The sequence below is a fragment of the Gobius niger genome (genome assembly GCF_951799975.1).
Source record: "Gobius niger genome assembly, chromosome: 11".
In the NCBI taxonomy this organism is placed as follows: domain Eukaryota; kingdom Metazoa; phylum Chordata; class Actinopteri; order Gobiiformes; family Gobiidae; genus Gobius; species Gobius niger.
Genome location: NC_136862.1, coordinates 10,259,753 through 10,285,378, shown reverse-complemented (window position 1 = coordinate 10,285,378; position 25,626 = coordinate 10,259,753). Strand labels below are relative to the sequence as shown.

Here is a 25,626-nt window from a genome sequence, read left to right as displayed (position 1 = left end):
TGGTTTTGCGCGTGCCCTCAGTCACAAAAAACGACCAAAGATGTTGTTAGCATTTGGCCTCTTCCAATGTATTCCTATAGCTCCAAACGGGGGTGAAGTTGGAAGCTACCACGCTCCTCCCCGGGCACGCACACAGACCAGACAGGTACGTATCAACTCGTCTAAGCTCAAGTAAGAACATATCTTAGTGTGGAAAAACGGTGGCCTGTTCCTTTAAATGCCACCAGGCCAAGATCAAATCTAAATTGTGTCTAAAAGAGGCTCAAATACACATGGATTGAAATAGATTATCTCTAAACTGAGTGACGTCTGATCTACAAAGACATCTCCCTTAAATGCGTGTCTAAAGCGCGTATGAAACAATCTCTAATCAAACTGAGTAAAGTCTATAATAGCAGGAGTTCCACCTGATGGTACTCACACACACACAGCACAGTTTGAGAATCAAATCAAATCCGAGCTGTGCTGTGCTAGTGGAACGCAGAGACAAAAAAGGTGTGAAGTGACAATTAAGAGGTTGGCGAGAAGCAGACGAGAACAGGAAGTGTGAAGAGAAAAAAAAACTGTCTAGGAAATGAGAGTGCAAAGGCAGAAGTGCACGGGCTGCTGAAGTATGTCATAGACGAGAGAGCCGGAGGAGCGCAGAGGTTATGGTTGCAAACTGAACTCTAACGTACAGGGGAAAAGGAGCGTCTGAGCTGGGACAGAGAGGCTGAACTATCCCACAAATATGAGGTACGTCTTCTTTTCTTTAACATTCAAGCTTGTTTTCGCAGAAGTTAAACACGTCTTTGTATTTGCATGGCCGTCACTCATGCATGATGTTTGTTAGTTTTGAACATGTTTTGCTGTTATGATGCAATTGTGAGCAATGTAAGTCAGTAACCATTTGATGTCATGTGAAATGTACAACATCGGCAGGTGAAATGTGGCTCAGGGCAGAGAACACAGGAAGTGGTGGTGACAAAAGCTAGAGGGGAAGTGGAGATTTCTCTCACAATGAACAATAAGACTTGATATAAAAATGATATATAAAGTGTTATTCATATAGACATGCTGCACATTTATATAAACAGTGGATAGATTCTCTGCACCACAAAGTTATGCATATATATTACAGCATCTTGTATTGTGACATTATTAATACCAAATGCTCAGACGTCTGAATCAAAAGCAGCAATTGGGTTTTTTTTAATACACAAGACCTAAAAAACTGCATATTGTGCTGTGTCAGTTTGACAAAATGTGCAGACTGTGTTTACTACAGTATACACATTTAAATCATCTTTTGTCACCCTGCTATTGTTTAACCTCTTAACCCCCTCCTGAAGCAAGTATATTTTCTCCAGTTTGGCTTTACCTAAATCTAAAAGCTTCTTGAACACAGTAGAGACAAACTGAGACGAAAACTGGGATGAAAAAGAGATACAAATATGACTTAAAAGAGGCAATAATGCGACATAAAGGAGACAAAAAAGTGATGAAAAAGTGACAAAAATTTGACAAAACCAAGACAAAAATGCGACGAAAAAGAGACAAAAATATGACACAAAAGAGACAAAAATATGATGAAAGAGAAACAAAATGTGACGTAAATGTGACAAAAATGTGACAAAAAAGAGACAAAAATGCGACGAAAAAGAGATAAAAATGTGACACAAAAAAGACAAAATTATGATGAAAAAGAGTCAAAAATGTGATGAAAAAGTGACGATGTAAAAGTGACAAAAAATGTGATGAAAAAGAGACAAAAAAGTGACATAAAAAAGACAAAAATGTGACGAAAAAGTGACAAAAATGTGACACAAAAAAGACAAAAATATGATGAGAAAGTGACAAAATGTGACGAAAAAAGGGCAAAAATGTGATGTAAAAGAACTTTAAAAAAAAAGTGATTATAACACAGCAACAACGCAAGAAAAAAGATCCATTCCCATCAGTTTTGTAGGTCTTAGCTTTCAAATGAGACATTACTCTGGCCTACAGGCTGTAAGCTCCAACCAAGAAGATACTAGATTTGGGTAAAGCTGAACTGGAGGTCCTTGGTTCAGGCGTGAGTTAAGAGGTTAAAGTGTAGTCATTATGTTTATGTTTTTTTTTTTCACATAACTTGCTTTCCTCGCAGTGAGTCCAGTACGTGTCAGGTGCGGGCCACCGTCATGCTCTACGATGACGGCACTAAGCGCTGGGTCCCCGCGGGCTCCGACTCCCCCGCCCTGAGCCGAGTGCACATTTACCACAGCCCCTCCGCAAACACCTTCAGGGTGGTGGGACGCAAGCTGCAGGCCGACCAGCAGGTACAGCACACGCAGAAGTACTACTGTATGTGTGAGAAACAGTTGAGACAGTCATTCCCAAAGCGGGGTTCATGGGGTTACTTTGAAATGTACTTATGTTTACTGTATTTCGCTTATTTTGACCTGCAGTGTGGGGACAGCTCAGTTGTGCATGTGTAGACACTAACCCACTGTTTCTCCAGGGCCGGTTCTGGGCATAGGCGACCAAGGCAGTTTGTTAAATTTTGTTTATTACTTTCAGGTCAATATGTAGTGTTTTCTGCACTCTGGATTATGGATTCTGTTACTAATCCATTGGTATAGGGGGGAATTTGAAGGGTGATCGGACGACTGAACCCATTCTTGCCTATAGAGCCCCTGCCAGCCCTGTGTTTCTCAAGCTGTGGTCCCCATTCATACATTATTTTCACTTGTGTTCAAATTAAGTGTGATCCTGTGGCTTAAAACATACATGCAAAAAGAAATAGGTGTGGGGCAAATGAAATGAAACATCAACAAAACAAAAACAAAAAGTGATTTTGGGTCCACCTGCAGTACCTATTGTAGTGCGTATCATTACTATAAATCATCACTAAGGAGATTCTGAACTTTTAAACCCATTTATTGGTTTGTTTTATTCATAGTATTGTAAAGGGCTGTATCCTGGCTGAGATTTTGCACATTTATATATTTCGTAACTCTAAGGTTTATCCTAAAACTCTACAATATTTTGCAAATCTACAGTATGTCACACAGTACTTTACAATTACTCACTGCTTGTCCTCATCTTTTGAAATGACACTCTGTGGTAATGTACGAGCCATGCAACTTCCTCTTTTCACTTCAAAATTAGTACTAGCAACCTACTCATGCTCAATATACACTGCAGGTTTGTGTGGTGGAGGGCCGATTTTCATCTTCGCCCAAAACACCAGGGGCCGAACCTCACCTCTGCAAATACCAATGTTTAACATCAGTGGTTCTTAAGTGGCTTCGGGACCCAACATTAAGCCCACACAAGTTTTTGTTGAACAAGACTGAAATTATGATCAAAACAACCCAATAACAAACTTTGTTAGTGGAAAATATTGAATAAAAGTTCCCTTTAGACTCGCGACCCACTGAAAATGGTTCCGCGACCCACTTTTGGGTCTAGAATACCTGTTTTACATTATATAAAATGACCCACATTTTTAGGGTACTTTAACAGGTATTTGCTCTCTTATTTGCATAATAATATTTCTCAAAATCATCTTGGGGGCCAGAGGTTCTGTGCTGGAGGGCCGGATTTGGCCCCTGGGCCTGACTTTGCCTACCCCTGCTGTAGGGTTTCCTACATGTGACCAAAACCAAACACGATGCTTTTTATGGGGATAAGAATGATGCGGAGGGTTAAGCGTCCGCCCGGGAGCAAGACAGTTCAGGACCTCTTTCCTTCACAGTAATTATTAGTATATTGTGTCATAAAGGTAAGTATTTAGCATGAAAAATAATCCGACTCACTGTCCAGCTGCTGCTATGACAACCACACAGGAAGGTTAGAAACATAAGAACATCTTTTATCAATGCACTACGTCTAATCACTGTCGTTTGTCCCAAAAGGTGGTGATAAACTGTCCCATTGTAAAGGGGATGAAGTATAACCAGGCCACCCCAAACTTCCACCAGTGGAGGGACCCCCGACACGTGTGGGGGCTGAACTTCAGCAGTAAGGAGGACGGGGCGGCCTTCGCTAAAGCCATGATGCACGCTCTGGACGCTCTCAATGCTCCTCCAGGTACACAGACACGAGTCCGCTGAGAGGTCTCAGACGTCTCCTTCAGTCGGTTGTGTTCACATGACATTAGAACATTTTAAAACAGCCTATACTTTAAAACTGTGATGGGGTTATGGCTAATAACTCTGTACTGACTGGACCTATCCACATGAAATAAAAAACAGTCAGAGTTTAACATCTTCTCCCCCAGCACATATGAACTCATAAATGTGTCCAGAAGAGGAGACAATATTCATAATGATGTCCTTGACGTTAATTAGATGAAAGGACTTTAAGCCATAAGATGAGTGTGGCATGTTTCTGAATCCAATCACTTCTAAATAATGATCAGAGAAAACACTTTGAGATTTTCTGCTGGGTGATTTCTTTCCACAACTGTGTCTCTCCCATTGAGTTGTAAGGTCTTTGTCCACCTACTTAAATTATGACTTGACACAAACTCTTGATGTACCATTCACCACCAACCTGCTTTCTGTTGACTGAATGCATTTGAATTTAGTTATTACATATCTATGTTTTATTACAACGTGTACAGCAGGGATCTCCAACCAGTTGCTCGGGAGCTACCAGTAGCTTGTCAGGCCTTTCTAGGTAGCTCGCCGAAGACTTTCTACAGCTCTATATGCATGATAACAAAAATTTTAGATGCATTTTCTGTTGGTTCATGGTTCATTGGCAAACAGCTAGGTTATATTGTCAAGTATAAGGACTAAACTCAAGTCATTTTCTTTGAAATACGATCTTGGCTACTAATTCTCCAGGGTGAAGTACACCCAAATAGCATTTTACAGTGTTTTTGAAGCACAAGTAGCTCTCCGATGTTCTTGTGGTGTAAAAGTAGCTCTCCGGGTAAAAAAGGTTGGAGACCCCTGGTGTACAGTGTAAATATATATTTATTTCTTTGCTTAAAATATACCTGTTTTGTAAGAAAAATATGTGATTTGTTTAGGTCCAGTGCAAAACGGACCCTCTCCTCAAGAGCTGGAACACCAAAGACGGTACAACTAAATGTGTTCTTTACATCTGTCTTGGCAAATGCTGTATATTTATACACCAAGCTTTAAAACAATAGCCACTTATTATTACATGGAAACATGGTTTGCTCAGGCAAAAGCCACAGTAGCATTACCATTATAAACAATGATGTGAAGTGTTTATCCTTTTAACAAAAAAAGTTCCTGTTTTTCCAAGTCAATATAAAAGATACACAATAAGGAGTTTTACAGCTCCAGCTCAGGACTTCTGACCAATATCTGGAGACCAGTCATGGGTTTAATGCCACCACAGTCCTTAAGGGGATAATAAAAACATTGACCAGTGCCTAGTGAACATATTTGCTGAATAATGCTCAGTCATGATCAGAGGAGATTGTTGTTGCACATGTGATCCCTGGCTGATATTAACCAGCTCTGTTAATGTTTAGGTTAGAACAACAGAAGCAGGAGCAGGAGAGACAGGCCGCTGCCCCACCGGCTGCCCCTATGACACCTCCTGCCCCTCCTGCCCCTCCTGCCCCACCTGCCCCACCTGCCCCCCCTGCTCCTCCACCGCCCGGCCCGGCTCCATCAGCGGGTCCGCCTGCCCCTCCAGCCCCCTCTGGAGGAGCAGGGCCACCTCCACCCCCACCTCCTCCTCCACCTCCTCCTTCTACAGGTGGAGGCGGCAATAACCTGGCTGCAGCACTGGCAGGGGCCAAACTACGCAAAGCTGCTCCGAAGGTAAAGGCAACATTTAAAGACATTTTACAGCATCAACAATGAGAGTAAATAAAAGCAAAAGGGTGATTCTACATCAGAGGCAATGAACATAAACTAATGGACCCACTGTAACAAATAAAACCAAAGAGATCAGAGATACCAGCCATCGCTTGACCCTCACCCGCCCTCCAGCGAGTCTCATTTTCGTTTGATAATGAGCCAAAAGAAAATCCAGAGATTGATGCCAAGACCGAGGTAGGTTTTGGGGGAAAAAACAAGTCTCCAGACAATAGAGGTTATGTGAGGTTATGTGTGTGATGTGTCATAACATCGTAAAGAAAAATCGCTGGCTGTGTCTGCTGATATTCTCATGTTATTCTTTACTTTGTCACTCCATTTGAGTTTCCATCTAGATTTAAATAGAAATAGAATGTGCACATCCGCTACAGAGAGGAACACAGAGAAATGAAAATACATTGAAAACATGTTCTTCTTATTATAACACGACTGTTGCAGTTTCTCCTATTGTCATTGCTCACGACCTCTATGCGGACAGAAATGAAAAGGCTGCAGCGTTTTTACATTTGTTTTGTCTGTTGCACAGGAAGTGGTTGTCTGTGTGGTTTGAGCTGCTTCTTATTCTCATTGCTGTGTCCAAAAACACATTGTCACCAGAGTATACATGGGGTTAGCTTTACTCGTTCACTTATTATAAAACTTCTCTAAATATAATTCATAAAGACATATTCACCTTCTTTTGTAGGATGACGACTCTACAGCTGCTGCAGCCTCCAAACCAGCGCCCTCTTCTGGTGGAGGAGGAGGAGGAGGAGGAGGTGATCTGATGGGAGAAATGAGTGCTATTCTCGCCAGAAGGTAAATGCAGTATCAGTAGCATTACAATACTGGCTTCTTTATGCACTTAAATTATAATTAATGCTCCATTCATTTTGTAGAAGGAAGGTTGTAAATAACCCACCCCCGAAAAAGGAGGAACCGCAAAATGTATGAAATGAAACTCTTTGAATCTAACTTTTCCTGTCAACTTATCCATTCATACACTGCCTGACCAAAAATAAAGTCGCCACCTTGATTTAGCTTAGTATTATGATCTGAGGTTGCTGCAGTCGGTCGGTTTAGGTTCAGCAACACTATGTGCCCACGGCTGACTACCTGAGCATCTTGAATGACCAGGTTATTCCAGCAATGGTGTCTTCCCTGATGGCGCGGGCATATTCCAAGATGCCAGGATTCACCGGGCTCACATTGTGAATGAGTGGTTCCGCAGTGTTCACGAATACGAGATCTTGGTTGTAATTGAATGCAACACTGGATCTTTTGACATTGCAGAGGGTTATTGAAACGATGCCAAATGTGTGCTGTAATCAAAGCTAGAGGCGCTCCAATGAATTACTCAAGCGTGTGACCTTTTATTGGTCAGGCAGTGTGTTTATTCTTCATACTTTGATGTAATACACAATTTGCCTTTTCAACTGGTTAAGAATCTCATTTTTATGTAACTAGGAAAGTACAGAGTCGTTGCCCAAAAGGTTCTCCGGAGCAGAAGGTAAGGGTTATGCCAGAATATGCCAAACACGTACATTTAACTGCAACAGAGACTAGACTATATGTGCTCACAGGAAATAGGAATAGACAGATATAACTTGGTGAACAAACTCAGTCATGATTCACACAACGTACTGAATGTTATTGTTAATAAATGTTTAAATATGTTACAGAAGCCAATGAAAGACCTATCGACAAGTCTGCCACCCTGCCGAGGTAAGAGATTACCTATCAGAACAAGAGATGTAGATATATCACATTGTATTGTAGATATATCAAATGCATTATTGTATTTGATTGTTGTGGGTCATACGTTCATATTGACAATGCTATATTTCAGGCTCAAATCCTCAACAGTCCACAACAAAGACTCCAGTCCCACCACCACATCTCCCTCCACAGCGTCCCTCTCCAGGTACCACGCTTTACAAAATACCAACAGCTCAATAAGCTTCCTTGTTTGAGCGACTTCTGTCTCAGCTTGCCGCGAACGTGCAGTAGTGAAATGAGTGTTGCCTTCACTTCTGTTTTCTGTTTGACGCACTGCATAAACATTGACATTTAGCAGCCTCTGTCTCACACTGTAATTATAACAAAGAGAGAAGTATTGTTTCGTGCTTATCGGCAATGCTTCTCTTTTCTGCTGTAGGTTTATGTGTTATTCAGCCATAAATGCGTTCAGTGCTTTGAGTTGAGACACCTGCTGGTCAGGGTTGATAACTTAATCCTGAGAAATTATATTATTAACGGCAACTGATGACTTGTCACAAGAACAATTCGTCCTGTGCCAGTGGTTTTCATTTTCATACCATGTACCACCAAAAAACAAAACAAATATTTGGCTTCTTTAAAAGTCCACAGCAACTTAATGGGACGAATGAAGAAGTTCAAAGCATGAACTAACACAAAGGAGGACATGAACATGAATAAAAACTCATTTGCATTTAAACTGAAACGAGAAGCATCACACAAACTATCCTGCTGTCCACCAATGGTACTTGTACCACAGTTTGAGAACCACTGTCCTATGCCATAGTACTATATGATCATGTACTTTGCTAGGTATGCTGCTTTGCACAAGCTCTGCTCATGTTGTTTTAAAGGATTTAATTGGTTGCTTTAATGCTTTGCTGTTTAAGGATGAAGATGATGAAGAAGAACTCTGAAGGATCTGTAAGTGAAGGCTTGGATGTGGATCGATTGAAGCAGGTTTGTACCTTGGCCTCAGTTTAAACCTAGAGCATTCATTCATTCCTCTGTGTTTATGTTCACAATATTCACTTTTGTGAGAACAGGAGATTCTTGACGAAATGAAGAAGGAACTCCATAAAGTAAAGGAGGAGATAATAACAGGTACATTTCTTATTGCTCCATTCGGTAACACTATAATAACTACATCTTATTTAGCCTTAATAAATGAAGAGGCAACACTTAATTCATCATGAACAATTCATTAGTTAAGTATATGTGAGGAACTACTATACTACTATATTATTATTAACTGTAGTAGATATACATAGTTATTAAGTGTCACACTTAACTAATGAATTGTTTGTGATTAACTAAGTTAATCATTTATTAAGATGACGTTATTATAAGTGTTGCCACACATTCTCTCTGTAAATGTTCACTGCTAATATTAATGCTAATATTTCCATTTTCTTCAGCTTTGACTCAACAGCTGCAGATTTCACAGCACAACAGTGAAGACTCTGCGATGATATGAAACTTACATTTGGGAGAATCCTCTCAGAAAATACTTTTTTTTCTATTTTATGGGATGATAGGCGGGTCATGTTCCACAAACCACATGTTGTTATGTGAATATTTTCTAATTTATATCAGTGTGTTTGACTTCCTGGAATGTGCCTTAATTACGCCAATGAACTGTTCATGACTGGGAAATGCACTTAAATCTTCCTCATGTGTTAAATCACAGCCTTTTTTTCCGTAAGGCTGTGGTTGTCCTTATTGACTTTTACAGGGGAAAAACACTTCCTGTACAGAAAATAATAAGTTCCAAACTTGTTCGACATGCAGTTGTAATAATGATCTCATTCTCACTCATGTTCCTCCACTGGTCCTATTCAAGTTGTAATACATGTTATAATTTGTCTGTGTAAAAGTTATTAAAAATATTTAGCAAATAAAAGTTTTCTTTCTACTGTGTATAAAGATCCTATAAGAACTCGTGTGCCCCTATGATGAGCAATAATGAGAAAACTACTATTAGCAACTGCAGCTGAAGACAGTCGACATGCTTTAAGTCTTCAAAACAGACATACAACATATTTTTTTTTTTTTACATTACCTTGAAAGCAGTCTCCACATTTAATCATGCACACGAAACGGCGAAATAATTTCTAAATAAATAATAAATAATAAATTATTGCAGCAACACATCATTAAATCATTAAACCATAAACCTAACGCTACCGCTCTCCTGTGATGCAGTGTGTTATTGTGCCACACGGTGGCGCTGTGATGACACGGCGCTGCGACCTTCGCTGTGCCTCCAGAAGAAGAGAGTCCATGGTGTTTTTTCCTGGTGGTGGATGTGGCCTACTCTGGATCCAGCCTGTCAAAACTGCTCTAAAACCTCAACAACGTGGACTAAAGAGCTTCTTCAATGTATGTTTAATCTTAATATATGCTTTTACACATTTGTTATGTTGCAAGAAGGGATTTCATTGAGACATTTTAGATTAAAAGTGTACTACATGGCTCTGAAATATCCATAAGTCGTTAGTAATAATTAGCAGGGCTACATCAGTTCAAGGAATAAGGTCGCTAAAGTAAAACTGTTTACTAATAATAAAGCAACATTTCTACGATCAGGCAAAGCTAATGGTGCCGATTTTTCACTACAATAATCTATCAACACTGTAAGAACTGACCGCCTGGTATTTATCTTTATAACGTGTGAAAATAAGCAGCAATATGCGACATTCAGTTCAAAATATTTCACTAATGAGTAACTACAAGCAACTGAGTTTGGCCAAGCGAGCTGTGAGTGGAAATGCAACAACATCTTTGTTTTTAAAAGTCATTATCTGAGGTGGTGTTTCGGTGTTCAAGTCTCGCCTGCATTGTCAAAATAGTTTAGCTGCAAACGCGGTTGTATTTAGTGGTTGGCGAGCGTGTGCGAGGTTATTTACCTTTTATAAACCATCTGTTAAAAGTTAACTCGGCTCTGCTAGCTTGGTGCTAGCTACTGTCAGCGGCTGCATGCTAACTCACGCTAATGATAAACGCTGCCGAGCAAACAAACAACTTCCAGACAAAGAAGTGTCTTGTATGTTCACGTTTTTGACGCGTCTATTGTATCTGTCGCGTAAACGCACGGCTGTGTGAGCGAAAGATACTTTTGAAGCGGAGAAAGAGGTTTATCAGCTGTTGACTCGATGTAAACACAAATGTAAAGTCAGTTTTTTGTAACAATTCAGTCTGTTTAAATGTGTCTACAATGCAATGCTAAATTCAGTATAATACACTAACAATGTAAGCGTGGCTGTGTGTAATCACTGTAAGAAATACTGCACTAATACAATTGGGATGTACTATATCATGAGAACGCAGCGTATGCAAAACAACAACAACAATATTTTATTCTATTGTTTTCTAAATAGAATCTTAGCACTGTTTCCTTTTAATATAAAGATCACACAAAATAACTAATGTAATCAAATTGTTTGTTCTGCAGGTGATCATTGATGACGGTGTTTGAGAATTGAACAGTTCCAAGTGAAAAACCCACCATTCCCCTCCCCATCCTCCCGTTCCTCACCCTCTCTGAAAGACATCTCTCACCATGAATGAAGTCAGTATAGTCAGAGAGGGCTGGCTCCAAAAGAGAGGTCAGTATTCAAACAATTCACATGTTTTCAGCGACACTGTATGTAATCATGTATTTAAAAAAAATGTGTTTATTTATTCCAGGTGAATACATCAAAACCTGGAGGCCCAGGTATTTTATTTTAAAAAGCGATGGCTCCTTTATCGGCTACAAAGAAAAACCAGACCTCAATGATCAGAGTTCTCCACCTCTCAACAACTTCTCAGTAGCACGTTAGTATTGTCTATTCATTTGACCGTCATTATTATGCCACTATGCAAAAGAACAAAGTCCATGTATTTATTGCTCCCTGCAGAGTGTCAGTTAATGAAGACTGAAAGACCCAAGCCAAATACGTTTGTTATCCGCTGCCTGCAGTGGACCACCTTCATCGAACGGACCTTTCACGTGGACACTAATGAGGAGAGGTTAGTGCAGGCCATGAACGTTTAGGAAACATTGGGGGTTGATAGAATGTTCTCTTATTTTTATGAATATCTTAACTATCAGGGAGGAATGGATGCGAGCGATTCAGTCTGTGGCCAACAGTCTGAAGATGCGCGAGGAGGAAGAGGAGGAGCCAATGGAAGTATTTGGCTCACCGAGCGAGTCCACTTTGGAAGAGATGGAGGTGGCCATGTCTAAGAGCCGCAATAAAGTGGTAAGATTTGTTTAGACAATAACTATACCAAGTTAGTTATTATGTAAATGTACTGTATGTTAGTTAATATGTGATGTTTAGATGCTGTTCATTACATATTTACATGTTAATTAAACCAGAGATGACGTCTCTTTGGATAGACAGACGACAATAGTGCATATATTCCACTTATATTTACTGCCCTGAATCAACCCTTTAAGTATGTGTTTGTATTTCTTTAGAACATGTCTGACTTTGAATATCTAAAGCTGCTGGGCAAGGGAACATTTGGGAAAGTTATTCTTGTCAAGGAAAGGTCCACTGGAGTACACTACGCCATGAAAATATTGCGAAAAGAAGTAATTATTGCCAAGGTAAGTTTTCGTGGTAGTTGTCCCAAGTTTCTTGTTTGCAACGGCATTAATTTGATCAGAAACGTTTTTGTTGTAGGATGAGGTCGCCCACACAGTTACAGAAAGCAGAGTGTTACAAAACACATGCCACCCTTTTCTCACTGTGAGTATTTACCAAAACAGATTATTTTCATCTCCTCAAGACTCGTGCAGGCTTTAAAATAGCAGTGTCATCAGTTTGCCCTTAAATTACTGATTGTTGCGTCCATCATGTGCAGCTCCCTGATGCTCCTCGTAGAGATGCCCTTTTTGAGTCTGTCATCTTCTGTTTTCTGTCTTTAATTTGTGCTATCATCTTCCAACAGACACTGAAATATGCCTTCCAAACACATGATAGGCTGTGTTTTGTAATGGAATACACCAATGGCGGCGAGGTAAGACAGTCGCATGGCCTCACTTGAAAGTTTCCCCATATAAAAATCTCTGTATGCTCTGGTAATAGATTGTCTTAAAGTAGTGACTGTCGGGCTCCATCTGCCTCTTTCAGTTGTTCTTTCATCTGTCACGTGAGCGGGTCTTCACCGAGGATCGAGCTCGCTTCTACGGCGCTGAGATTGTATCAGCGCTGGAATATCTTCACTCACGGGACGTAGTTTACCGCGACCTGAAGGTGCTCAATCACTAATTTGACCCATTCTATAAATAAATAACATTGTGGTTTATTTCACAACAAAGGAATGTGTTATTTTTTATTTTTCTCTGTAGAGATTGTTTTGAAAAAAGGATAGATGAAAATTTGGGAGTGTCTAATGACTAATGATAATGTGTTATAATGTGAATTTAGACATACCTGCTTTTATTATGCAAAAATCTTTGACTTTTTAGAGCAGTGTTTGCACCCTTGTTGTTCCGTACAACTACATTTTATGATATTTTATGTCCTATATCATTTGTTGAAGTTACTACAAAAATATCCAGACTAACGGGTCCAAAGGTCCATAGGAATGATCACAACTGACCAAATTTGGCGGCTCGTCAAATCCGTGTTTGCATCACAGTGTCGTTTGTCTTCCTTCAGCTGGAAAACCTAATGCTGGATAAAGATGGACACATCAAAATCACAGACTTTGGCCTTTGTAAAGAGGGCATTACATCTGACGCAACCATGAAGACTTTCTGTGGGACTCCTGAGTATCTCGCTCCTGAGGTGAGGCGTAAATCCTCTACCTGCTTATTACAGTGAAAACACAATTCCTCACAGTTTTAAGCAGTTTTGGAGAAGACTGGGCACATTTTCACTTCTCTTGTGAATACATGATGCAAAAGATTAAACATTTTTATTTACAATTCTAGTATCAGTGAAACATTCATAGAACACTGTTTAGTGTAGAGCCAAAGTTAATGTCTAAAAGTCATTAGAAAACATTTAAATTGACTTGTAGATTTCTTGGATGGAGTTAATTGGAAATATAATAGAAATACAGTATCTGAAACACATTTGCAAATCTTAAAGGCAATATGCACAGATTTTTTTTTTGCTCTTGCCATTTAAAATAGTGTATTTGGGCATTAACATGGTATTAAAAAGTATTACACTTGTCTTGTGGTTGACAGTAGAAACCATGCACAGTGTCTGCTCTGAGTGTGTAGGTTTTGATTACAAAGTTCACATTTTTACTAGGAAGTGTAGTTTGTGACATATAGCCCTAACAATGAAAATTGTTCCAACTTGCAGAGCGTTTTTTAATTTGACTTCTTGCACAGGTTCTGGAGGATAATGATTACGGACGTGCTGTGGACTGGTGGGGTCTCGGCGTCGTCATGTATGAGATGATGTGTGGTCGTCTGCCTTTCTATAACCGTGATCATGAGCGTCTGTTCGAGCTCATCCTCATGGAGGAGATCCGCTTCCCCAGAAATCTGTCCCCAGAGGCTAAATCCCTGCTCGCTGGCCTACTCAAGAAAGACCCAAAACAGAGGTAGGCTTAACAGGCCTTTCTTACTTAGTCAAAATCGGAAACATTTTAATTGTTTTCAATGTGCGGCTCACAGGTTAGGGGGAGGACCTAACGATGCCAAAGAAGTCATGAGTCATGTTTTCTTCGTCAGCATCAACTGGCAGGACCTTGAACAGAAGAAGGTAAAAACAAAATGGTTGTATTTGGTATCAAAATGTGGCGACAGTGATGCAAAACTGTTTTTTACAACAGATGCAAGTGGTTTGAAAGCAACTCCAAAAAGAATTGAGAAGAGGCCAACCATTTTCTTAAAAACACTAATCAAGCATTCCTCTGTCTTATTTTAATATATACAATAAGACCGAGAGTAATGTGGGGGTGCTGTATCATTGAGATGCAAGATAAGTAATTGTACAACAAAATTGCGTTGAGGTGTTGGGTTAGTCCTGAGCCGCTGCGACTGAGCACGCTGCCATTGTGGGTCACCCTGACCAGCTTGTTTTTGGAGGTATAGGGGAAACCGGAGTACTGCCTTCAGTGCTCTTCCGAAACGGTGCACCGCCTCCTGGGTTTGTCCCTGTTTCAGAGCATGGTGCCCTGCACTGGTCAGCTCCTCCACTTCCTCCTTCCTCTTTCTCCTGCGTAGCTCCCTCCGCACCACAACAGTCTTTCTCCATCTTCTGGGAAGAGCGTAGCTGATGAATAGCAGATTAACAACAGTAGCGATACGCGATACCGCCTCGTTTGTCCCTTTTTTGTTTCCTGTAGCGTCTCTTGTGACGCCTCCACTGAGGGCTCTTAATGTCTCTTCAGTGTTGTAGAAGAAGAAATGTGTTGGTCTCAAATGTTTTTAGCTCATAAGCTTGCTGTTCGTGTATTTTTAAAAAACCTTGGTCCTTCATGTTTAGTACGTACTCTCTGTAGTAACAAATCCACTGAACCTCATAAAAACACAGCAAAGATTTACAAATGTATTCAGAAAAACAATGTGGAACACAGGAACAACAAATACAGGCAAAAACGCTGCTGTAGCAAGAGAGAGGGAAGATGCTTCTTGTTTTGTTGCTTGTTTGATGGTATGAACTTTGGTGAGGTCTCTCTCTCTCGTTGGTGGGCAAACCCTAGACCCACTGCTCCACTGACACTTAAGTTACAGAAATCAGTATTTGCTGAATCGTACAGCATTTGTTCTGCAATGTTTCCAGTTGACATTTGAACATTTACCTTCCCCTTAGATCACCCCCCTTTTCAAACCCCAAGTGACATCAGAGACAGACACTCGGTACTTTGACGAGGAGTTCACGGCGCAGACCATCACACTCACACCTCCAGACAAGCGTAAGTATCATCTGACTGTCCAGCAGCTGTCTGTACGATGTCCCGCTGACTGACCCTCTGTTTATGATCTTTACAGAACTCAGTCTGGACTGTGAGGACCCCAGACAACAGGCACACTTCCCCCAGTTCTCCTACTCTGCCAGCATAAGAGAGTGATGAACCAGCACCACACACGCACACACTGACATTTGCGCCACGTGTCAGCTGCCTTTGTCTCTAGCAACTATGAACTGACTACAATCTCCAACAGGCTTTTAGTCCTGGCAAGATTAAAGTGCCTCGGCTGGCGGTATATTATTTTATACAAAGCCTGTTAGTCCACACTACGGACAAAGCCTTGCCACATTATGGTTATACTGAATCAAACTGGACTAAAGTACCTCACATAGTAATCAGCAAAACTTCATTTCACAGTCCGAACTTCTGGCAATAGCACCTTCAGGTCGCACTTGGTAGCTCGGTACCGCTGCTGTTTCAGACTGTAAAACCACCGGTCTGAATGCCATACACTGTTAAGTGCTCTTCTTCACAATTAGCTTTTACTGTTCACTGTAGACTGGTTCTTTAATGAGGGAGGAACGATGGAGGCAGTTTGACTGTCTCGTTGCTGGGTGTGTGCGTGTTTTGAGGCATCAACTGAAGCAGTGAGTGACAGTGTTAAGGTTCGCTTTAGTGCCTTTCCACCGTTTTGCTTGGTAACTGTCAGGAGCAACAAAAAAAGAACCTGAACATGGTTATGCAAGACCTTCAGAACATCATTGTATGCAGAGAAGTAATTCAATCATCTCAGAATGTGATCGCTGTAACAGATCTGAAAATGTGACCGATAATAACGGATTTGGGGAAAAGCTAAATACACAAGGTGTATGTTATTTTTTTTAAACGGGGTTTTAATTCTGACACTATCTTTCTTGATCTTTAAGAGAAACACCAGCCATGTGATTTAAGAGGTTCAATAAGCACTTAGTGATTTAAAGCAGACCTCATTTTGTTATAGGACCATGTTCACAGTGTAGGCCTTCTCATGCTGTATACTGTATATGAGATGAAACTCATCTCAACCATGTGAGACATGACCTGCTGAGTCATAAAGTATGGTAGATTTCTGGTTTCTTTCAGAACAAATGGTAGCGAATTACTCTGACAGCCAGGTTTATTAAACAACCATTTTCAAATGAGGCCCCTCAATTGTCTTGTGTCATTTCACTATTCTTCCGTACTGTTGTATTGAAGTTGGCATAACTGCATAGTCCAAGCAGGCTCTATCAGTATTTGATTATTAAAAGTGAAATGCATTACCTGGCATTTTACAGGTGTTTTTGCTGCATTTGCCTACATTATGAACATGGCCCATTAATAGATTTTGTGTTTTGTGAGTGCAATTGTGACTAGTGAGGATGTCTTTTTATTATATTCAATTTTCCCCAATTGTTGTAAATGGCGGCACAACAAAGAGTAACAAGGACGGGATGCACTGTATTGATTAGCAATACTAGATATACTGTAAATGACAATGTGGTCACCATTGTACCGGTGCTATGCTGAAGCTGAAGCCCCTGTGAGAGACCACGGGCCGCTTCGGCAAACTTGTTCTCTGTCCCATTGATCGCTGGCTCTATTGCCTTCACTGTGTTGAAATCATTTCTGTTTTTTGGATACACTTCAACTTGCTGTCCATCCCCTTTCCTGTCCCTTGGTTCTTATTCAGACATGATCTGAAATTAAGAAGAATTCACAACCGTTGAATTAAATGTATGTTTTTTCAGTTACATTATTTTATTCAATCCATTTGTTTCTATTTGTCTATGAATGTAAAACTGAAAGACAATGATTGAATACACATTTTACTTCATAACTCTTACCTGTCATGGTTGTCTGTAAAGGTCTCTAACTTTGCAAACGGAGTAACTTGGTTCAAGATGATGCATGAAAGAAATAACTACATACTTATGAATATGTAGCTGCTTCATTTCTTTTGGTCTCGTGAACCAAAGAACAAAACGTGATTCCATTATACTCTTTGTAATAGTATCTGGTTTAATAAATGTAAAGGGGAAATCGAAGACATCGGTACAGCCATACTATTCTTTTACATGCATCAATCATTGGTCTGGAGACATTTGATATTAGCCACATACACGTTAAACAAGGTTATTTTGTCTATTTATTAACTGCAGGCATTCAACAAGATTGTGCATGCCTCTTGGTTTCAGCCCATTTTGCTCATCGATGCCATGTGAAACGCGGCACTATGTTGGGCCATTAACCCCTTAACTCCCACCTGAATTGAGCACATTTTCTCCAGCTTTACCCCAATCCAAAAGCTTCCGGAAAAAAGGTGTGAAAATGGCAAACAAAACTGAGACGAAAACGTGAAAAAAGTGAGAAAAAAATGTACGAAAAAGTGACAAAAAATGTACAAAAAATTTACCAAAAAATAGACAAATGGACAAAAATTTGACAAAAAAGTGAGAAAAATTTGACGAAAAATGGGGAAAAAATGGACGAAAAAGTGATAAGAATTTGACAAAAAAATGCGAATAATTTGACGAGAAAGTGACAAAAGAGTGACAAAAAAATGGACCAAAAAAATCGAAAAAGTGACAAAAAAAGTCACGAAAATTTGACAAAAGTGAGATGACTGCCCAACAATAAAAGTGATGAAAAAAAATCTGATGTGAGGAAAAAAGATCCATTTAGTTTTGTAGGTCTTATAGCTTTCAAATGAGGCGTTGCACTGGCCTACAGGATTTGGGTAAAGCTGAACTGGAGAAAATGCTCTCGGTTCAGGCGGGAGTTAAGAGGTTAACCTATTATATCTTACTGAAAGTTTGTTAGTTTCCCTTATAGAGCCTTGTTTATGCAGAACTCCCGGTGACTTCTGAAGTGGCCTCCATGTTCCGAGGATAAAGCGGAAAAAGGCACTATTATGTAAGCGGGGCAACTGTTCTTTTTTTCTCCCCCCGCCTGTGTTTATCAGACGGTCTGGTTCGCCGAGTACTCGCTCCCTACGCGCTCACGGTGCTCTTCACGGCTCCTCCATCAGGGAACATGTGCCGTCTACCGGTGTACAAGCGCGCGACCCCGCCCCCCTCCCCTCCCCTCCCGCCGCCGCCGTACCGACCCAGCTCCACATCACATGTAGCCGCACACATTTCACACTGTCCCCACGCCCTCTGCTCCGAGACACACTTCCACACGCGCAAAAACATGGATGAATCAGACGGGACATTATTAGAGCGATCTGGCTGGATATCGACGTTAAAACACTGTATAAATGGGTTGTGTTTGGGTTTTAATGGGAAAGTTACATTGTTGCGTTGTGTGGAGCGAGTGGTTATTTGCGAATCGACAGTGTAACAAATAATTCTCGGATGTTACAGGCTAAATATCAGCGTTCAACAAATACCCATTTCACAAAGATTGGATTGCGTATGCGCTCAACGTCACGAGGACTTTGATGCCTCCAATTTCCAAACTTTATTTTCAATGCATAAAGGCAAATAGGAGATGCAATGAACCTACACACTTTAAATCCGATTATGACCCTCACAAATTTTGCTTTACAGCCTACATTGCTACTCCTTTGCATGCTGCCATACAGTAAAAAAAAGAAAAGAAAAAAAAAAAGTCCTTTAGACCTGCCTGTCACGACCATGTCACGACTGTGTTATTGTTTTTTGTTTTTTTAAAAAGACGGCGTCACTGAACATACTTGCCGTAAATGCCCCCCCCCCTCCCCCTCACGTGGACTGTGAAGCGTCACCTCCCATACACGTGTCGCCGCACGGGATTGGCCGAACGGTTCAGGTTGCGTCAACGCGGAATCATGAATATTGACAGCGCGTGGGCGGGACTAGGCAAATGAACATCATGGACGCTTTCAGTACATGATCACACTGGCAATCAGCTGGACTCTGCTGTAAACTACTGCCTTGCTATGCCTTTACTTAGCATTTGTTCGGATTTTTTCCCATAACGCTAAAAAAACAAAAAGACTTTCAACACTTCCGGGACAGTATCTGGGCTGCAGCATGGATGAATAACACTCAAAAGTGGAGGAAGCTTTTTGCCCTCCTAACAGTAGAGATGCCATGTTTTCCTGGTGCCCACAGTGAACTAGTCTTCCTCTTCACCAGATAAAACACGGGCAGGTGAGTGGCTTTTCTAAACTTGTTTTCTTAGTCTTCTTTTCAGAGTTTGGAGCATGTTTTGAGTGTTTTCCATGTATACATTGCATGATTCGGTGCCATTTCCAGAAGGGTTATTTTTTAATAGAGCGGCGCAGCAGTGTATTATATAACAGTGTTAGGGGCGGGACGGTGGAGCGCTGCCAGGGAGCATCTTATCAAGTTCAGCCGCTGTTCCTCAACCCTCATCCGTGCGCTCAGATGTTTACGCACGAGTTTCGAGACACACGTCAATGAACGCGCCGCTCGCCTGATATTACAGTCTGGGCGCTGCATCAGATACGTGTACTGATAATGATCTGAACAGACGCCTATGTGCAAGTTGTTGGCCCATGAAGTTTACAGGATACTTGTATTAATCCGTAATGTGTTAGTTGCAATTGTTTTAAGCCTATTTTACCCACAATTCAATTTTCCAATTCAAAAGCCTTTGACATAAGCTTTTTTTTTTTCAAAATTCTTTGTAGTAGCCAAAATGTAATCAAGTTATTATTAGGCTTTAATGTTTTTCTTTTGAGTGATGGTATGTCACATCTTTTTCTCATAGTCTGCTGTGCCTAGGTCTGGGTACAGGAAAAATAAAAGTATCGAAAGCGGGTACCGAAAGGCAATATACTTTATCTTTATGCTACTCTATCTTTATATCTATATATATCTATAAGTTTATCAAGTTTTTATCCTGTTGGTTTTTCGAATTTAAAAGAAAAAAAACTGAAAGACGGATTAAAAAATAAATAAGGGAAATAATGTGGAGAAAAAAAAGAAAAAAAAAGTGGGGCAAATTTGGGGAAAATTAGAAAAAAATGGGAAAATTGGGAGAAAAAAACACAAAAAATTGGGGAAAAATTTGAAGAAAATTTTAGGGGGGACATTTTTCTTTTAAATTGTTAAAAATGGGGGGGGGGGGAAATATATTTATTTTTTTGGCCTGTTGTTAAAGGAAGTTTCATCTCAAACAATTTGACACCCATCTCTCTCCAGTGCACATTGTCATTGTGTCCTTGGGCAATTTCAATTTATTTCAATTTATTTTTGGAAAACCTCTTGCAAAGGGGACCAACTTCACGTCACCCTCCTTGCCGTGGGTTTTTGTAAGTGTGTGGGGTTTGGAGGAACCACATTGGCAGCCCTGCTTCCATCAGTCTGCCCCAGTGCAGCTACTGTGGCTGCAAATCGAGCTTAGTACTACTGTGTGGCTGAATGGGTATAAAGCATGAAACTGTAAAGTGACTTTGAGTGTCCACAAAGGTGCTCCATAACACAAATTAAATGTTTGGATAGATTTTTCCTGATTTGGACGCCATTTTGAGGGTGGCAACAATCCTTATATTTCATCTCCGTGGACCTATGCGTAGGACTTGGCGCGTTGATATAGCAATAGAGCTGTGAAGTTGAGGGTGGTAATTGTAAAAGGTGTTATCTAATCAAAATGAGATATGTTATTTTCATCTGGGTGTAATCATTTTTGTTGTCAAAGGTCTGAAATGCCTAAGGAACAGGGGCATTTTGGGGCTGCCCGTGGCACCTCAAAGAATGCCAAAGATAAGAGTAACAGTGCGACACTGCGGGCGTCCCAAAGTGGCACCCACCGCGAGCAGATGGGTATGGCTAACATGACCAACTGCATGCTGCGCTGTGGCTCCGAGAAGGACTCTGAAAAGGACTCGGGCTATTCAGGTAAGGCATTTATCCCTGTGTGATTTTTTTTTGTCCGTGGACCTTGGTGTTCCTTCACACTTTTCTGCCCACTTGTGCTCTTGTGTTGATCAGAGGCTGGCTCAGACTCATTGCACGCTGATGTGGACGACCAGCGCAGCAGCGTGAGCGAGCCTCACAGGCAGAGCACCAACAGCAGCAGTAACAATGTGTACGCTGCCACCAACAGCATGCCTCCATATAAAGAGATGACCCCTGTTTACGTCATCAAAAACATGATGGTCAAGCCGGTGAGCTATTGAGTTACAGCACCCCTCCACACGTGGCAAAATCACATAGTTCCTTTTCTCTGCTTTTGTTACATTTAAGCTTAAAGAACCAACTAAATCAAGGTGAAACTATAATGTTTTCTAGTTATTTCTTATGAATAATGCTGTAACTGTTAATGTTTCTGCAAAAAGTTGTTTCCATTGGTTGCAAAAATAGCACCTTTAATGAAAGAATGTATCAATAGACTTAAAAAGCTCACACATTCCCAGCATGTGTCTAATTTTAGTGCAGCGTATGCTTTTTGACATAATCTCCTGCGCTTACTACACACACATGCCTGTCGATTACAAGCATTACAACTATTTGCACCATTTGTACATCTTGTATATATTATTAAATACTATACCAGCTGTACGGTCAGATGTTATCTCTTTGTGACTTTAACCATCTCCCACTGTTTTGCTCTTTCTTTTCTGCTCATGGTCCAAACCTCGACTTACAACCTTGTGATACAGTCGAGAGCAGAGCAACATATGCACAGCCCCCTGGCCTGGGGCGGAGCCTGGCACGACCTCACCAGCACCAAAGGACCCACCCAACTCCTCCTCATCCAACAACCAGCCGCACCTGCCCCCTCATCCTCATCCGCGGCCCCGCCCAAAAACCACGTCAAGAAAGTCACGGGCCGCAGCACCCAGCCACATAAGCCACATAAGAATTCCTACCTGCCCATTCTGAATTCGTACCCCCGCATTGCACCTCATCCGAGGAAGGAAGGCCACGAGAGCAAGGGTAGCACACGCGCTGCTGGTGTGAAGGAAAGTGGGGGCGAAGGCCAAAGTCAAAGCAAAAGAGTATGTACGGAGGAAGAGAAGAGGGAAGCTGTCTCTACCACGACGCACCTTCTCAAGCTCCATCAGCAACAGAGAGATGTCAGAGTGCATTCGCAGCACAAGAACAGATCCAGCACTTCTCACCGGTCCACAACAGGGCAGGCGTCCCAAAGCAAGGGTCATTCCTCCCATAAGAGCTCCAGCTCAGACAACATCAGTTCTCCATCTGTTTCCAGCACACAAACTCCCTCCCCTCCCTACTCCTCTGACTCTACATCCTCTTCCTCCCCCCCCTCTTCTTCACCTTCGTCCTCAGTCGCACAAAGCCCTTATCGTCCTGCCCCAGACAGCACTTCTATGAGGCAACGCCGCTTTCACAACACTGCTGAGATTCTGAACCAGTCGGGCCTGCTGGCCATAACACTCCGCACCAAGGAGCTTTTAAAACAGAACGCCGCCACAGAGAGGGAGATCGCCCAGCTGCGCCAGCACACGGAGTACTTATGTCAAGCGGCGCAGGCCAGTCAATCTGGATCGATCGAAAGTGGACAGGGTCTTGAGAAGCTAGTCCAAGCCATGAATCAGTCGGGATCCTACCCTGAGCTGGATATGAACCAACTCCAAGCGCTGAACAATAGCACTAACAAAAGCAAAGATGAGAATGATGAGAAAAAGTCAAATCAGGCAACCACTAATGCATTTCCCAGTGTAATATCTTTGCGCTGCATTGACGACGGGACATCTCCACCCTCGCCTCTGTTTGCGCCCTCGCCAGAAACACATGGTTCGTAGCATGCCAACCCAGTTCTCTGGAAGCACTGCCCTCCTCTCGGCAGCGAATAGACTCAGTGCAGGCCTGTAGATCAGCAGTTACAGACAAAGACTTGAGCGACCTCACCATGTTGCCAGAGAGCTCCACACATAATGATTTTTTTCTCTAGTTTGGCTCACAGAAGTCAAGAAATACAGCTTTTCAATTTGTTAATCAAGCTCATACATATGATTGGGTTTATTCTGATTGTTGGGTTATGATGACGTTGATGTGATATATTTTCTTACTTGTATCGTATGAGGTGGCCATAATTTCAGCGACTTACAGTTTGCAGTTATAAAAAGTCTATATCCACTATTGTCATATAGTTGATCTGGTGTGACTGTGATGCAATTGCTTTGGCTTAACCATTTAAAGTCCTGAATTTATACAGTGTACCTGTATAGATTCGTCCTGATCATTTTTACATTGCTTTTAGACTCAATATGCGATATGAATTGTTGTTCTTGGCTTATTTTGTATTTTGGTGGGTTATTGTTACCGCCATTATTTCTTGTAAATATTAGCATAAATATAGATCCAATCAAACAGGGTGTATTATATAGTTGTGTTTGTAAGTTTCTGCTGGACCTACTGTACATGTTGCTTTTTGACTACTCCTAACGCACAGACAAGAATGGATGTGAGGAAAGCAAGGCTGTCACTGAAAATAAAAACACCACTATGGACACATAGTCCACTGTAGTGTAGTCTATTATTACTGAATGGATGTTTTCTATCGATGATCATATACAAACGTGATGATAAACTGTCTTCATATGTAATTGTACACGATGCATTACGACTTTTCTTTATTGAATGAGGATACTTTGAATGTCTGAACTAACCACAGAGGGGCTGTTTGCTTTGCGCGTGTTCTTGCGATTACATAATACAATGGTATACTATTATGTAATTTTATACAATAGATAATTCTATATTAATTGTTGCAGTAGAAAACAACTGAAGAAACAACATTTTACAACATGAATTGATTATCCGTCATGCCCTGAAGTGCTTTACAGACTAACAATAAATCTGCTCTGGACCACATTTGTGAGTGTTTTCTTTTCTGGCTGTTAAGCAGGACAAGCTCACATCTCCATCACTGTACGGGAATAATTATGTAATAAAAAAAACTACTATGCAAGGTTCTTCAACATTTTGAGGAGTCTTGTTTCTTTATTTTTATTTTATAGTAATTGACTGACTTGAAGTTATATTTGATATAATCCAGTAGGTGGCACTGTCACGCCTTGAATATTCTACAGTTGAAAAGTCGTATTGTTTGTTTCCTTCATAAAGTGAAGAAGTGATTTGCTCTGATGGCAAGTTAAGTACCTCAATTTGTTTGAACTCCACTGACTATTGACGTCGCAGTCCTGCCGAGTGTTTCCTGCGCAGTTGTGTCCACAGAATCAATTAATTACTTTGCAATTGGATTTCTGTGGCTAAAAATACTTTTATTCGAAGGCCTGTTCATCCTCTAACTGCTCAAAGCCAGAGACGTGCAAAATGAAGAAAGTAACTCAATAAAGGTAAGGTAAGGTAAGGTGGGTTCTTTATTTCCGTATTGTTACTTAAAACATAACACTATGTCCTCATGATGACCTTAAAGGAACAGGCCACCATTTTTACATACTGAGATATGTTCTTGCCTGAGCTTACACGAGTTAATGCGTATGTGTCTGGTCTTTGTGCGTGCCCTCAGTCACGCAAAACAACCAAAGATGTTGTTAGCATTTGGCCTCTCTCAATGTGTTCCTATAGCTCCAAACGGGGGTGAAGTTGGAAGCAACCACGCTCTTCTGCGGGCACAAAGACCAAACAGGTACGTATCAACTCATCTAAGCTCAGGTAAGACCATATCTCAGTATGTAAAAACAGTGGCCTGTTCCTTTAACAGTAATATTTGGCTTTCGTATTCAAGTGGCCTCTTTTCATGACAGCAGTTTCCTCTAATTGTGCTATGCTCTGTTGTATGACTAAATGAATGCACTTATGTGTATCATGTCGGACAACAATAAACAGTACTTGTTTCTATATGCTTTTATTAATCCATTATACTCACACACATTTTTCCCACTCTTAGTTCTCCAGATTTGTTACAATTATATAGTATTTCATAAGTATTAAAACATCAGACTTGTTGAATTTCAAAACAGCTTATAAACAAAAGGAATCACATCAAATTGCAAGCTCTCATACCAGATTGGCAAAAACACTCACACAAATAATAAATACTGTATATTAAAGACCATATGCACTAACATTAGCACTGGGTTTGTTTATTATTATTGTTATTTTCAGGACATCCTTGCTGACAGCAGACGCAGCAGTGGCAGCAGCAGCTGTAGCAGTAGTGTTGGATGTGGCAGAGGAGTCCGGAGGATGTATTCGCATATGCTTCTGCGCCGTCACTGCTG

The 25,626-nt window shown here is 40.9% G+C and overlaps 3 protein-coding genes and 1 pseudogene across 4 annotated transcripts in view; 3 read left to right on the top strand and 1 right to left on the bottom strand.

Annotated features, from left to right (window-relative positions):
• Positions 1 to 570: 570 nt before the first annotated feature.
• On the top strand, positions 571 to 9,083 carry LOC306969923 (uncharacterized protein). The gene is made up of 13 exons (XM_079565712.1): positions 571 to 735; positions 2,126 to 2,297; positions 3,879 to 4,053; positions 5,003 to 5,051; positions 5,477 to 5,771; positions 6,514 to 6,626; positions 6,707 to 6,755; positions 7,275 to 7,317; positions 7,490 to 7,532; positions 7,657 to 7,731; positions 8,456 to 8,525; positions 8,612 to 8,669; positions 8,984 to 9,083. The coding sequence occupies exons 1-13, from the start codon at positions 731 to 733 to the stop codon at positions 9,040 to 9,042; spliced, it is 1,206 nt and encodes a 401-aa protein (XP_079421838.1). The 5' UTR covers positions 571 to 730; the 3' UTR covers positions 9,043 to 9,083.
• Positions 9,084 to 9,831: 748 nt separating this feature from the next.
• On the top strand, positions 9,832 to 17,201 carry LOC306970222 (RAC-beta serine/threonine-protein kinase-like). The gene is made up of 14 exons (XM_079566101.1): positions 9,832 to 9,947; positions 11,020 to 11,173; positions 11,256 to 11,384; positions 11,468 to 11,579; positions 11,662 to 11,812; positions 12,034 to 12,165; positions 12,242 to 12,307; positions 12,510 to 12,578; positions 12,692 to 12,814; positions 13,223 to 13,351; positions 13,909 to 14,123; positions 14,197 to 14,284; positions 15,338 to 15,440; positions 15,517 to 17,201. Exons 2-14 carry the CDS (start codon positions 11,128 to 11,130, stop codon positions 15,594 to 15,596), a joined length of 1,443 nt encoding a protein of 480 aa, XP_079422227.1. The 5' UTR covers positions 9,832 to 9,947; positions 11,020 to 11,127; the 3' UTR covers positions 15,597 to 17,201.
• A 2,099-nt stretch (positions 17,202 to 19,300) lies between these two features.
• On the top strand, positions 19,301 to 24,240 carry LOC306970178 (annotated as a pseudogene). Its single transcript, XR_013794291.1, has 4 exons — positions 19,301 to 19,594; positions 21,108 to 21,307; positions 21,401 to 21,576; positions 22,072 to 24,240. The product of XR_013794291.1 is annotated as an uncharacterized misc_RNA (transcript).
• LOC306970662 (uncharacterized protein) overlaps positions 23,815 to 25,626 on the bottom strand; it is a gene marked incomplete at its 3' end in the record, with an annotated part of 42,458 nt that continues 40,646 nt past the window's right edge. The window contains exon 8 of the mRNA XM_079566691.1: positions 23,815 to 23,820. Coding sequence (XP_079422817.1) covers positions 23,815 to 23,820 — 6 coding nt within the window. The remainder of the gene's footprint in view (positions 23,821 to 25,626) is intronic.

What these genes read in the sequence shown, in the direction of transcription:
- LOC306970222 (XM_079566101.1), top strand. Translation starts at nt 11,128, where the DNA reads ATGAATGAAGTCAGTATAGTCAGAGAGGGCTGGCTCCAAAAGAGAG. An exon ending in AAGAAGTAATTATTGCCAAG is followed by an intron (nt 12,166 to 12,241) that starts GTAAGTTTTCGT and finishes TTTTTGTTGTAG; the next exon opens with GATGAGGTCGCCCACACAGT. An exon ending in TAGTTTACCGCGACCTGAAG is followed by an intron (nt 12,815 to 13,222) that starts GTGCTCAATCAC and finishes GTCTTCCTTCAG; the next exon opens with CTGGAAAACCTAATGCTGGA.
- LOC306969923 (XM_079565712.1), top strand. An exon ending in GAGCTGGAACACCAAAGACG is followed by an intron (nt 5,052 to 5,476) that starts GTACAACTAAAT and finishes GTTAATGTTTAG; the next exon opens with GTTAGAACAACAGAAGCAGG. An exon ending in AAAAGGAGGAACCGCAAAAT is followed by an intron (nt 6,756 to 7,274) that starts GTATGAAATGAA and finishes TTATGTAACTAG; the next exon opens with GAAAGTACAGAGTCGTTGCC.